Raw genomic sequence first — 14,538 nt, 5'->3', positions numbered from 1 at the left:
GCTGTGATTTTGAGCATAAGGTGGGAAATGTGGACTAGGCTTGGGCAGTCACTGCAGCTAATTTAGGCACTATCCACGTTCAGTTCTGTGCTGAATAGGAGCTTGAGTGACTAAACATGTTCTACTTTAATTATTTTAGATCAGATTCATTTTCAGCTAATTACTGTTGCGCTTAACACTGAACTTAAACTTTATAAATGTAGCATTCATTCTTCACTGCAGACTGAAAAATAGGAAGCCGTGCCATTATTTGCTGCCTCAAGGATATGCTTGTGGATGACTTGCCAGGTCGTAAAGGACCCTCCTGAGAAAATATTTTAGATAACTGAACAAACTTGCAGTGCGTGCTGTTCCAGCAGTGCTTTGCTATGAAACAAAGAATGATTTTCTTTTGCTGTCAAGTGAAACAAAGTGCAATTTAAAAAATCTGTTGAGTAGGTTAAATAACCTACGATTGGAAAGGGGAAATGATACCTCTAGCATCTGTACAGTTTTTGTTTTAAATTTTTAAATTAATATCTTATATGGGATATATAAACTTACATGGGCATGAGCTGGGTAACTTTAAAGTAACTTTTCATTCTCAAGATGGAGATTCCTAAGAGAAACGATGTGATCAGATAAGCACTTAGTCCAGTTCTAAAATGGAAAGGCACATGGTTACCTCCAAGAAAGTGGAGGTGATGAAGCTGAACATGTATGTGAACTTATGTTTTATTTTGAATTAATTCAGATGATTTTTTAGATAATGAGTTGGGAAACTCCACATATTTTCTGTGATGGTGACATGCCTAAGTCTTCATTTTGAAGTATTATGGTATCTGCAAAATATGCAACTTACTTGAAAGAGGAACTATGAACGTATTCTTGAACTACTAGTGTCATTATGGTTTTTCTGGAGAAAAGTTCTGCTTTTAGATTTGTGAACTAGATCATATGTTTAGCAGAGGAAAACACCATCACCTCCTTTTGGAAACTAGTTCTATACCTTTCACTAGGTCACTTTTTGAAAAAGATATTTTGCAGATTTTTCATCTATCTCATAATTTTTCACCTGCTTACAGTACCTTTAGAGACTTTTAACATGGCCTTTTCCATAAACCCCCTCAAGCTGGTGACTAAGAAGTAGGAGTTGGCTGGTAGTGCTTAAATACCTAATTTTCCCTTTAACTGAAAGGAAAGGACAAGGCAGACCTCCTAAAGACTCCAGGTGGAAGTAAATAATAAAGGTATTCGTGGGAGGGGAGGGTTAGGAAAACATGTGCTTCTGGGGGAGGCTCATAAGAATGCTTAGCACAGTTTTGAAGCCTTAAAAACATGATCAGCTTCTGCTTTAGCATAAAGATTCAGTGCTTACATGGCAAGACAGACAATTATGAGACTAATACATATGGTCTTGTGTTCTGAAAAATACAGGAGTAGTGCTATTTGTCTGTGCTTCTGTCACTAATATTTCAAGTGTTATATTCATCTGGGGCTACAGAAGGGAAAATAAGAATTCTTTGAAAAGAAAGGGATGCATCCCTTTCAGTTTTGGAGCTGAATAAAACACTTTCATGAACTGAGCATGTGAATGATTTTTTTTTTTTTAATAAGGAGGGCAAATCCTCTTGCTACACCTGTCACCTTGGAAAACACTCCTGTTCTGTTTATGGTGATGGTGGAGAATATCTGTACGAGAACTTTCACTAACTGTTTGTATATGTGAATAATGCTGGATTTAGGAAAAAAACCTACAGGTCAAAATGTTTTAACTGTTTTTTCTATCCTTTTCATAAAGGCACATAGAAGTGATTAACTTACTACGAGAAACTGGAGCTCACCTCTCAAGCCATGACTTGGAGAACATTGGAACAATACTCTGCGGGTAAATGTGATAATAAGTTATCGGCCATAAAATTGGGATGGAGGGGAATGATTTTTTTCAAAAGAAACTCTCAGAATGGAAAACTCTGTAAATAGCTACCAAGGAACAGTTGGGTCCCTGGCATATGATGTGTGACTAGTAATGAGGAAGCAAGTGAAATGATGAAGTTAAGAATCAACTCTGTGCCAGAGCAGCAGTGACTCAGAAGAGCTCCAAAGCAGGGAGTACTGTGGGTATGAGTGAGCTGGAAGCAAATATGCTCCTTTTTCCCAAGCACTTTCACTTGGGGGAGGAAGGCTTTTGAGCAAGGTCTGCTTTAATAGTATCTCTATTTGAGAATAAAGCTATACATGCTGCATAATTTTTAGGATTTTTATTTTATTAAAATCCATTTTTCTCAAAAATAACTAAATCAAATACACAAATATGTTTAACTCTGAAACTTTTGAACAAACACTCACCAATTTCTATGTTTTCTCTTAAGAGAATATAATCCTCTATTGAAGCAGATTTTCCATATAGTTGCTCTTAGATAAGGTGTTTTAATGATATAAATATATATTGGGGGAAAAAATAGAGACTTATTTTTATTTTTTCCAGTACTGGTCCTGAATAACAGGTTACTCTGAAAATTGTGAAAAGGTTTTATGTATCTCCTAAAGTGACTAAAGTTGTTTTTTATGAGCATTCTGTGTAGGGACTGGACTCTGTCCTTTCAGTAATCCTGGCATAGACTGGATAGTAACTTTTATCATGAAGTTTGCTTCCAGGAGTACCACAAGTGATAGGACAACTAAATTCTTAGTTTGCATTGTTTCCATCTGTCAAGAAGATTAGAGGAGTGGCGGAATTCGTGGAGGAATTACATTCCTCTGCAAATAAATTGGCCACTTACTTAGACCTCTTGCCATGTGCAGAACCTGTTTGGCTAGCTGACCTGATAGTAGTAGTACGTCCAAAAAGAAAACAAGGAGGTTTAAACAAAAAGTTGTTCTGATGCAGTTTGTTAAAGCATTTTAGGCAACATTGTACACACCGGATCCCTATTGCGTGATCTCTGTTGATCAAAGCTGATATTTTGACAGCAAACATTTGAGGTTTTGAAATATTTTAAACTTGTATTAATGGTAATAAGTTTAATATAAAATCAGTGTAAATCTTCCCACACAGAGGGCGGAGCACACGTGTGCTCACAGGCTGAAGGAGGACTCGGTGTGGAATTGAGGATTCGGGGTGGGAGGGGAAGAGAATCTCCCATGCCATGTGGAGACCAGGGAGCAGGCCAGTGGCTCTTCCCAGGGAGCCAGAAGTTGGAGTAGTAGCTGTACCTTATCTGTCCATGCCATGGCCAGAGGCACGCCCTGTAACAGAAATCACAAATAAAAAAGCTTGTGCCAGGCATGCGGCCAACCTGAAATGGTGATGCTTCATGGTCAAGCTTCAAGAAAGCACTAAAGCATCAGGACTCAGTGAATGCTAGCTCTTTCACAGGCTGCTCCTGCACAGCTGAGGCACTTTCCTCCCATGGTTTTAGACAGCCTTGCATAGCCTTTTGCCCCAAAGTGGACTTTTCCCACAGAACTTTACCCTCATGCCTAAAAATGATTACATCTGAGGTACTGGTGTCTGTCCTTGTGCCAGAATGTCTCAAATACTTATTGTGGAGTATCTTCAGATGACTTGACCGATACACTCCTCCTTCCAGGATGCTCAGGCTTAATCCCTTTTCCTCTCTCCCCTACTTTTTACCTCTTTCTTTTAAGCCTTCTCTTAGCTGGCACTGGCATTTTCATGGTAGAGAACATGTTCACATGGTCAAGCTGCTCATAGAACAAGCTGTTTATAACATCTCCCCTCTGTCTAATTTGAACTATTTTCCTGTATCTCCCTTCCACCTTGGAATGTACGTTAAGTTGCAAGTTTTACCACTCTGAATTTGTCAGCAGGGCAATATGGCAACTTCTTGAGATTTCGAATGACAAAGCTGCTTACTTTCTGATAAGCTCTACATTGCTATATGTAGCTAACTTGATTTTTCCCTCCCATACAGTTCTCTGTGAATTAGGAGCTATAGTCACATTTTTTCGCCTTGTTGCTTACCTAACATCAAATAAACTGGCTTTCATGAATGGACATAGACAGTGATTGTTTTTTCCTCTAATACTGTCTCCTCAGCTTTCTTGTGTTTAGTGAGACGTGTTAGTCTGGTTTTTAGAATCACTTTGTAGATGTTTGGTATCTGGTTCATGGCTTTGTTTTGAACTGAAATATCTTAATATCAGTAATCTGTTAAAAATGTCAGACTCTCTTCTCATACTGCAATAGTGTTGTCATCTTTCTGCAGAACCAAGTCGTGACTAGACAAATAGGGAAATTCAGTCTTATCCTAAAGGCTTGTCAAGTTCCAGAGTAGACAAACAGTTGCTTTTTGTGTTTTTTTTTTGTAAGGAAAAAGGCTTGTCTAAAATTGAGATACTCTGTTCAAGTCTGTACTTCAAAAAGTTAAATAGGGACATAAAACCAAACCAGCTTTGTCTTTCATATACTTGAATTTCATAAAATGATATAATTTGCAAGGATGCAGTCTTTCACAATTAGTAGCTTTTGGAATAAGATGTTTGTTCCATCTGAATCTAAGGAAAAACTTTTTTACTGTGAGGGTGACTGAGCACTGGAACAAGTTGCCCAGAGACATTGCGGAGTCTCCAGCCTTGGAGATGTTCAAAACCTAACTGGACACGGTCTTGGGCAGCCTGCTCTAGGTGACCCTGCTTGAGCAGGAGGGTTGGATTAGAGGATCTCTAGAGGGTCCCTCCAACCTCAACTACTCTGTGATTCTGTGGGGGCTGATGAAGGAGGGATAAATACATCTCTGAAAGAACTGGGAAAAAGCTTCTAACACCTGTTGTCTTTCAAAGAAATTTGATTGCCTTGACTATGAGAGGCATGGAGATACTGGCTAAAAACAGTACTCCCAAATGTGTTCCAGATAGAACAGCCCATGCCTTGCGCTGGACTCTTAACTTGTCTTCTTAGGATTTTCATCAAAAAAAATAAAGGCGGAAAGATTTTCTACTCTGTAAGGATGATGATACAGCTAAAAAAAAAAAAAAAGTATTTCCTGGTCACTTTATATAAACACTGAAAAAGCAGAAGTGCCAAAAAAAGCAGAGCTGTGTGCCTCTGGGAAAGATGAGTGTCTAGTACCTGAGGAGGCAGGATGGAGGGAGCTGCAGTCACTCCTGCCGAGATCTAGAGTTGCATCGGCTCTTGTCATTCTAAACCCTCCGAAACTCAACCAGCTCCACGCTTTTTTTGATGTGTTTTAAGAGTAAAAAAGTACCCTTTAAAGTGCAGCTCCTGTAACTGAGTTTGCTTGCTACTAGTTTGACAGGAGGCACAAATAAGAGAGCATTATTGTATTATCACTGTTCTTGATACCTTAACTCTTCGGTCATCGTTGTGGCTGTATTAGCCATGCTGGAACTGTGTAATGGATACATGATCATTTTTTCTAAATGGAAGAGTCACTGATAGGCAGCATACATGAGATTATTTGCTGTATGAGATGTCAATCAGAGTTTAGCAAAATGTGGTGAGCAGCTATCTGTCAACAAAGCACTTTTAAAATATTCTGATAAGTGTATATTTAAGTTATTTTTATTCCATTTCTTGATAAGAAGATGATGAACTTGCTGCTTACAGGCTGCACGTGCAGTTAGAATTGCTGGATTGCACTGTAGTTAGAATTGCATAAATATCTTTGAGAAAGATACAACGCAAAACTCCCTATAGTGTGTGTTGAAAAGTCCGATGTAGTATTTGAGTATATAAAGTACACTGATAGCATGTGAAGGAAATACAAATGCCTCTGGCTTAGCTAAGGAGATGTGGAATTGGAGAAAACGTTTTGTGCTGTTCTTGATTATAATCAATTTAGTGAACAGTAGGTATCTTCTATTTAGAGTTAAATCTAAATTTTCTCGCAAGCTACATATTTTTCTGTTCTCTGGATCACAGTCCCCGTAGAATGTATTTTTAACTTGATCTATAAATGGCTGCTGCAAAATTGAAGATATTTCCATGTGTTTGGGTTGCTCTAGTATCATGGAAGGACACCACTTTGCAGTTTTGACCTCTGGCAATACGAGTTAAATTGCTCTTTCTGAACAGCTGCTATTAGGCAGTTAATTTTCAAATAAATGCAGTAGTCCTTGTTTGTTGCTTACAGCGATGCTAGCTGCATTGCCCCAGGCAGGTAGGTTGGTAATATTTCTAAATGTGCTGGTCTTTGCCCAAAGTGGTTTCCACTTTGCACATGGCCGAATGATGAGTTTGTTTGGCAAATACAGTGCTTTCCTGTCCAGTGTTTGAAAAGCTTTTAACTCTCACTTGCTAGGCTTTTTGTTTGTTTCTTCCTTAACTCCAGTACATTTTGCTGTGGACAGCAGGAGAGATATTTCTGTAAATAAAAGCAATTCTTGTATTCCAGAAGTGGCTGCTAAGCAGTGTCTTCTCTGCTTTGCTAATTCTTACTCTTTCTCCTGCAGTTCCCTTGAGGACTTCCTACTGAGCTGCTGTGCAACCTCCTTTCCCTTCCTCTATTTCTTTATCACTTCCCAGGGGCCTTCCTTGTGATGGCAGTTTTCATTAACGATTTCGTGATCCTTCTTTTCGCGATGGCAGACTGATCCACTGTTAAACCTCGCTAACACCCTACTGCCATGTCCCCGTCCCCCAAAGGCCCCAGCTTTTGGTCTCCTGCCCAGCCATGCGCTTCTTAGGGTCGCGTGGAGGAATACAGAGACCATTTTCTCTCCTGTTTCCTGCCCAACCTCTAGGACCGCTACAAGCAAAAGCGCCTCTGACTTTCTCCTCAGGCTGCTGCAATTAGAGGCCTCCACTCCCCTGAAAACATTTTTTCAGGTACTTAAGAGATTTAATCAACAGCAGAAGTGATTTCAGTCTAGCAGAGAAATGAACGTGGCAGACTTGCTGTCAGGGTTTCTCCCATAAGCTTGCCTGCCTGCCTGCCCCTTACCTCTTCCCACCTTCTCCGCTCTCCACCAGGTCTGCTCAGCTTGGAGGCAGGAGCCTTTCACCACCCTCAATCCCTGCTGTCAGCAGCGTGCCACTCCTGCCCAGGCAGCACTGTTTAAGGCAGCTAACTGTGTACTGACTAAGTAAGTTTGGAGGGGTTTCCCGCTCGTGATGAGCTCCAGCCTTCCTTGATTATTATCAGGGTAGTTCTGCTGCACAGCCAACAAGTACGTAGCGAGTAGCAACGGCTAGTTCTGCAACCTGACCGACGCTAGTATCTCGAGAAAGCTGAAAGCAGTCCTTGCCGCCTTGCTGTCAGTTCAGCCTGTCTGCAGACTTGGTACAGTCATGCTTTAGCTTATGTACAGACTGTTAGCCCTTCTCTAACCAAAAAAAAGTAAAATGAACCTTAAATATTATGGATGAGACTACCAGCAGGTGTTCAAAGAAATATTCTGGTGTACATTTCTCTGTAAAGCTTAACTCATTTATTTGTATATGATTAATTTTGATCCTTTCTACTGTTTGTTATATATGGCAGATAGAGGCAATCTTTAGTAAGTTTTTTTTTTCTTGCTGTCCATTTAAGTCTTACAAATTACCCTATAAAACTCAAAAAAAGCAGTCATGTTACTATCCAAATGATAACACATAAATGTGCTACCACAACTTCTAATAGTGAACATAGTTATGCAAACTTGTTAAGGGTTTTTCTTTTTTTTACTGGTTTTAAAGTAGGCACACTGATTGCTAGCACATCTACTTGTGCTCTCACTGATTCAGTTATAATGTCCTCCCCCCAACTCATTTCGTGAGATAAATATTGTGTTGTGAAATATGAAACTGTGTGACTTTTTTTCCCCTTCGGTCATAGTCACACCCACTGTGTGAAACTAGCCTGTTGTAAGTACTTATAGCACATCCCTATTAATTTAAGGAACTGATTCATCAAGCTGCGTTGCTTGCTCAGCTATTCGAAGCTGTTGTAATAGTGTTCCTTTACTTACCTCCCTATCCCAGCAGCCATGTTGAGCCTGTTCTGGTTCAGTGTTTCCTAAGCTGCCGAGCTAACTGGCAGGACACAGTAGTACAGTGAAATGGACTTAAAAATTTAGAGCCAATGTCACCGTTCTTTTTCCAGCCTTGCAGCTAAAGGTGATGTGGATGGGCTGTACGCCTGGTACCAAGCTGGTGCAGACCTGGAGCAAACTGGCTATGATGGCAAGAATCCCCTACAAGTAGTAAGTGTGCACACTGCTATACTCCATATGGTCTTCTAACTATGTGAGTAATAATGCACACTGTCAGGCAATATTAGTTTGGGAAAGCCAACTGCTGCTTTGGGGGCTATAAACCAGTTTAAAGTATATTTCAAACTCAAGTCTGGTAGTGTTCTGAAATAATAAATCATTGGAGCCAGAATTTTCTCATCAATGTCAGAAGAATTAAAATTTAAGTTGGATTTTAATTATTTTTGGTAGCATATTCTTACTTCCCACAAGTAAGTATGTGCATGTCCTGGTGCACAGAATGGCAGGATTTATTCATGTTTCTACTTACAGGCAGAGGCTACAGGGCATACTGAGGTTCTTGACTTCTTTAGACAGTAGCAGTAAAGAAGGTAAGATCGAGTTTTAAAGTACTAGGTTTCTGAAATGTATGGATCAGCATGTATAGAGGGGGATTTTGTATTCAAGCCCTCACCAGCATCCAGGGCATCTGAGTTCAGCTGCAGTCACTGCCTTAGTTTCCTATATGACCCTGAGTACTTGGACTCTTCTTTGTAGAATGGGACTAATGTTTATTCCTCTTTCTGCCCAAGATTGTAACTGCTAGACGTGGATTTGTATAGGGCATTCTACAGTATGGTTCTGAATTTGACTGGGTATCTAAATGCTATTATAACGAAAATATTGGGGGCAGCAATGTCTTGTTCTCTTGGCCTGGTACAAAGAATTGCTCCTGTGTTTTGCCTGCATTAGAGAGGAAATGGCTTTAACTGGGGACTTTGCCAGCTGTGTTTTTGAGGGTGCCATGCCTATAGCACAGGAGCATCCCCTCCTCCAGCAGCACTGTGATGTGACCATGGCCGTTCTGTCGCACAGCCTCCCACTCAGCAGGTCCTACTGTGGCACCTGCCACATTTCCACATGTGCTCTCCCTCTCGCTTTTTCACTGAGCCCTTTATACTAGACCATCTTCTGGCAATGTAGTCAACCACCACTGAAAACGTGAGGCAGATTCTTAACAGGCACAAATCAGTTACGGCTACATAAATAGACTGCAGAAGGCTTCCTTTCAGGACAGAGCACTGCCAAGGGTTTGCTCCCCCGGGTGCAGTGCCCTGGCCCCTCTCCTGCTCAGACCCTACACATAGTTGCCTGGCTGTAGTCCAGACAGGGACTTGCAGGGTGAATCTCTTTGGTACTGCTAATATGCAAGGTGCATTTCCCTAGCTGTGTGCTATGAGATGGGTGTGAATCTCATGTTCAAAGCGTCAGATCTGACAGGTCTCTCTCTAGTAAAGTTGTTTGGGCATCTGACCTTCTCCAATGCTTTGCTGTAACTGGAGACATTTAAAACACTTGCCTTTCCTTTCTCAGAACTCCTTTCTGATGCAATACACTGTTGATTTTGGTATCTCTTCTCCAGTGTACTGGAAAGCCTAATGCATCAGAGATTTAAAACACTGAGAGTGGATGATATCTTTTATTTTAAAAAAATCAAAATGTAGTTAAATGTTTTGCTGCATTCACTACCACCTTGGATCTTGCTTGGCCCATTTGATCAATATAAGTGAACTCGTGTACTTGAGTGGAGATTTCCAGCTGGAACAATAGCATTTTTTCAGTCACTATGCGCTGGTCTAAATGAGAACATGGGACAGAAACAGGCATTTTTGCCTTTTTGTGAAGTTTTGGGGGGTTATTTTGGTTTTTTTGCTGTTATTAGTTGGTATTAGATAGAATCACAGTCTCCAGCATTTAAATGGAAGTTTTCCAGTATCCAGGATGAAGACACTATAAATATCTTCAGAATATGGGTTATTTTGCAAATGAATTTCCATTTCCAGTGAAATATGTCTGCAGAAGTCACTTTTCTTTTGCAAATGGAGAGGAGATATGTTAAATCTTCAAATCCTACATGGATCATCTCTTAATTCCTTTGGGCTGAGCCATCAGTAGTGTAGGCAGTCTGAAGGAAGTCTTCAGTACTTCATCAGAACTTGCTTGACTGGCTACAAGCTAAACTCTTCTTGGGAAGGTTTTGGATACTGCCCAGTTCTAAACCAAACGTTTTCTCTTTCTCTGTAGACTGTAGAAGATGGTCATTCATCTTCAGAAACATCAGCTTTGAATTCTTAACGATGTTAAGCAGTTATGGAGAAAAAAAGAAGAGGGAACGATGGCTACACATTGAGCATACAGGAAAGCTAGAACTGATGCAACTTTAAGGCCTCACTGATTTTCTAAAAGTGATTTGCTGCTTTAGCTTTTAATCACTTTTTAAATGACTCTTTTTTTATAAACAATGATGCTGGAATGTATTATCTCTTTACTGTACAAGTTCTGTTTTTAAGTAGACCTCTTGAATCTTCATATGTTAAATCAGTGAGGAAAGTATTGCATATGTAACAAAATGAAATGCTGTGGTGAATTTATGGCAAGAAAAATCTGTGGATTGTACACGTCTGTGTTTAAACTAATAAAATCTCTGAGGAACAATGTTGGTTTCACTCTGTCTGTTCTTTGGCAATAGCTTTTATCACATCAGTTGCAATTACAGCAATTGTGAGTGTCAGTGCAAACAATTGAATCAGTGATGGGCATCTGCCTGCAGTTGTGTACTAATCTTCACTACTGTGTCACTATAAAACCTCACTTAAAATGAGTAGGAGGCAGATGCCATAAAGCATGTTTGTGGGACTATCTAAGTGAATTGATTGTTTTGTTTCTAATAGTGTCTTTCCCACATCCTGACTGGAATATAATCAAGATTGCTACATGCTGGACACTTAATTCTTCGGATTATAGAAGTGGTTTGAGTATTAACAGACCTTCAGTTTAAAGTCCCACCACACTGAGACTAAAGGAAGAAAAACAGCAGTATACATCTTTTGAGCTGTGTCCACAATGGAATGTGTAAACATAGAGATTACTTCAGGCAAATGCATATATTGGAGATGCAACTTTTAATTTCACCTACAGCTTCCACAATGATCTATGTGGATTTTATATCTGCTTCATCTGAAGTGAATCTTTGAAGTGCAAATCATTTTTTTTTCCCTCTTTTTACTCTTCACCCTTCCCACAGGTATTCTTATCATGGATAAAAGCTGCACTGACTACTTGCTGAGCTTGCTAGTATTTAAAGATTCCCAAGGTGTGTTGCATATCAGATCCCCCCAGAAACAGGATAACTGTGCATGTAGTTTGAGAAAACACCATGTATACACCAGTTAAACATGCATTTTTTTGTTTTTTTCAATATGAAGAGCTGTGCACCTCTTCACTGCAGTCACAAAATTACAACTATGTTGTCTCATTATTCAATATTTGATGTTACAGAGCAATAAACCTTCTTTATATTGAATAAAGTTAACACTGAAGTAGGTAAATGAGATCTGAGGTAAACTTCAGAAATTAGGCTTCCAATTTAACACCTTTTTGGTGTTTTATCTCTAAATACATAAATGGAATGTATGTAATGTTTGTGAAAATTTTTACAATCAGGAGAAAAAAGATGCATTGACTTTTCTTCCTACAATATTTAGACCTAGTATCTTAACTCTTGCCTAGTCAATAGTCTAAAAGTGGATGCACTGAACTAGGAAATCCCTTGATAAACTTTTCTGCAAGTTACCTCCTTGGGATTGGAATCTTTGCTTCTGTTTAAATGATTCTCAGGTGGAATTAATTTGTCCGTAGCAGCATTCATTCTCTGCTTCTGTACCAGAATGACTGCGGTATATACACAAGCATAGATATTTTCCTTAAACCTTTCAATATAGACTGATTTGATCTACAGGCAACTTTCTAAATAACGATATCCATAAAGTTCTTATATTTCTAAAATGCAACATACAGCGTCAATCTAAAGTACAAAACATACTTTTTTTTTAAATGAAGAATGGTATTCTGGTGTGAATGACTAAAATAGCAGGTCTCAGCAGTAAAACTGAAGGAGAGGGAAGAAATCAGACAGCTGTCTTCTTCCTGCATATGAGCCAGGTAAAGAGACTAAAGACTACGTTTAGAAATGCGATGTAATAAGAAGAGTTTAAAACTCTTAAAGCTAAAATGAAATGACTTGAATCGTGTTTGCAGTGAGAATAACACACTATTAGCTTCATTCTGATAAACGTTTACAAAGATATGTATCCCATTAATGTGCGTTATCTTGCATAAGATAGTATTCCTGCAGCTTTCTAGAAAATTTGCGATTTGCATTGCAAATAGACCAATATCTAGAAAACGTGATAATGGCAAAGGCATGAGTGCAAATTTAATATTTATCTAAAAAAGAATAGCATCTTTTTCATATATGTCAAAGTTTCATTCAAAAACTGTAACGGTCTAGAAGCATTAAGAGAAACTGTGTGTGGTATGCCATGGTTAAAAAAGTGGCAAGAATCACCCAGCCAAGATCAAAAACTTGAACTCCAGCTACTGTTTTGGAGCTGAACTTCAAAGATGTTTCCAACATGCTGTGTTTGTCTTGTTCATCTGTGACACCCTTCCCTGTACAGCAGATTTAGTAATCATAATTATACACTCCATGATAACTCCTATCCTCTGATGAATCTATGTGTCTATAGTAACACTTACGCTTTACATAGTTGTTGGTGAAAAACAGATCCTTAATAGTAGCAAGGGATACAAATTGTACCTGTGTTTTTTCAGTTGCTGTGGGCGGCAAAGTGTCTTTCATTAGCTGAAGTATGTTAGATGTTCTAGGAGGAGCTCAGTTTTTTCAGACATCCTAATTTTTCTCCTTCACATCATTACTGAAAAGATCAGATACACTGTTCTTTCTAACCACCAGTCTCGTGCTTGGTAAAAGTTTGCAGTTTAGGTAGCTGTACAGGGCTGTTACTAATGCAAACGCTCATTCTGCTGCCAGTCTGTGTGTCCGTTCCAAGACAGCTTTAACTCCAGTCATCCATGAATGTCCATATAGCCTTTAATATCCACATCCAGTTATAGTTTGTTAGACTGAACACATACTGCAGGGATCTTCTGCAGGTCCTTGTTTGATAGTTTGCACACTGGACATGTTGGAATAGTATGACAGAAGCTGGCTAAAGTTAGTTTTGTACTTTTTTGGCACAGAAGAGCTAATGGTATTTTTCAATATCAGTTTTAATGCTCATTAGAACATAAAGATGGCATTTTGGTTTCTGGCAAAAAACTGGAGGGGGCTCCCATTCTTTTCCAGCTTCAGAATAAGTCTAATAACATAAATGTTAGGACCACAGTTTTCCATTCCCTACAAAAGCACCAAGAGGTGGAACACCATGCCAGGAAAATGCACAGGCTCCTAAGGGAGCGTGCTAGTGTATTAGCATCAGAGAGCCTGATGCTGGTCTTGCACGGCACAGGTTCATGTGTGTTTTCAACAGTGATTAAAGAGCAACAGCAAAAAAGCTTAGTTGAGAACCTGAGACTTGTCGCTGCTGCACAAGTGTTGGATTTGCTTCCACCATTGGATCTTTTACATTGCAGAGATGCTGCTAGAACGAGCACTGGTGCTGGAAGCTCTGTTGCCTCTGCATGGAGGAGATGCTATAAAAGCCTTCTGTAGAAGTCAAACACTACATCAATTCTACAGCTTTCTTCACTTGCAGGACAACACCCAGCTTCCACTTTGTTTCTTTTTCCTAATGATCCAGCTAATATTGTCAAGGGATAGGGACTACTTGGCCTATGTCAGCACTTCTTTAACGCCGAAGAAAGCAGAGATTTGCACAATTAACATGTCCAAGTTCCTGTCTGATTTGAGTTACAATTTTTCCTTTCCTAAATGCAACCACTTTCTTTTTTACCAATGTCTGAAAACATTAAGTTTCTGTTTAGAGATTCTCATATAAAAATATTGTGAGGGAAAGGCATTCTTTACTTAATTATTTGAAAAATCAGCATGTACTTGCTCTCTTATTGGTAAACCGTTAACACCTGCCAAGGATGGCTGACCCACGGATGGATTGGCTAGCTCTGTCTGATCAGTGCATACTGAATTAAATCAGCTGTTCTTTAGCAACGCTCCAGTATCTGCTCATTCTTCTTAAATTCCTAAACAACTGCAGTTCTGCATGTGCTAGCTTAGAATTATTATACTGTAGCATGTCTCAGTTGTCTCAGACATGGACTTCGGTGTTCAGCAGTGAGTGGGAATGGTAACCCCTGATCTGGGACTAAATCCGTTTATATTCCGTGGCTTGTTTTATTTTTTTGTTTGCAGTCTTCTGAATAGTGTGATCTACTGGCATTCTTCCAAAAAGATTGAGTGATCTAGTCAGAAAATTCCTCCATTTTCTGAAGGTGGGTTCAAGCAGTGAAATGACTAATGGCACAATGTATCCTCTGTGCACGGAAGACAAAGTAGTGCGCACAAATCCACTTATGCACAAA

At 39.4% G+C, this 14,538-nt stretch overlaps 1 protein-coding gene across 2 annotated transcripts in view; it reads left to right on the top strand.

The window, feature by feature from the left end:
- Positions 1–10,632, top strand: part of ASPG (asparaginase) — a 48,177-nt gene extending 37,545 nt beyond the window's left edge. The window contains exons 13-16 of one of the 2 annotated variants that reach the window (XM_026111422.2): positions 1,781–1,867; positions 8,049–8,148; positions 8,470–8,528; positions 10,222–10,632. In XM_026111422.2, coding sequence (XP_025967207.1) covers positions 1,781–1,867; positions 8,049–8,148; positions 8,470–8,517 — 235 coding nt within the window. In that variant the 3' untranslated portion in view covers positions 8,518–8,528; positions 10,222–10,632. The remainder of the gene's footprint in view (positions 1–1,780; positions 1,868–8,048; positions 8,149–8,469; positions 8,529–10,221) is intronic. The other variant, XM_026111423.2, reaches the window with a different exon arrangement.
- Positions 10,633–14,538: the final 3,906 nt, after the last annotated feature.

The sequence above is a fragment of the Dromaius novaehollandiae genome, chromosome 5 (assembly GCF_036370855.1).
Source record: "Dromaius novaehollandiae isolate bDroNov1 chromosome 5, bDroNov1.hap1, whole genome shotgun sequence".
NCBI lineage: Eukaryota > Metazoa > Chordata > Aves > Casuariiformes > Dromaiidae > Dromaius > Dromaius novaehollandiae.
The sequence above is the reverse complement of the archived record's forward strand: the minus strand, read 5'-3'. Positions and strand labels throughout refer to the sequence as shown.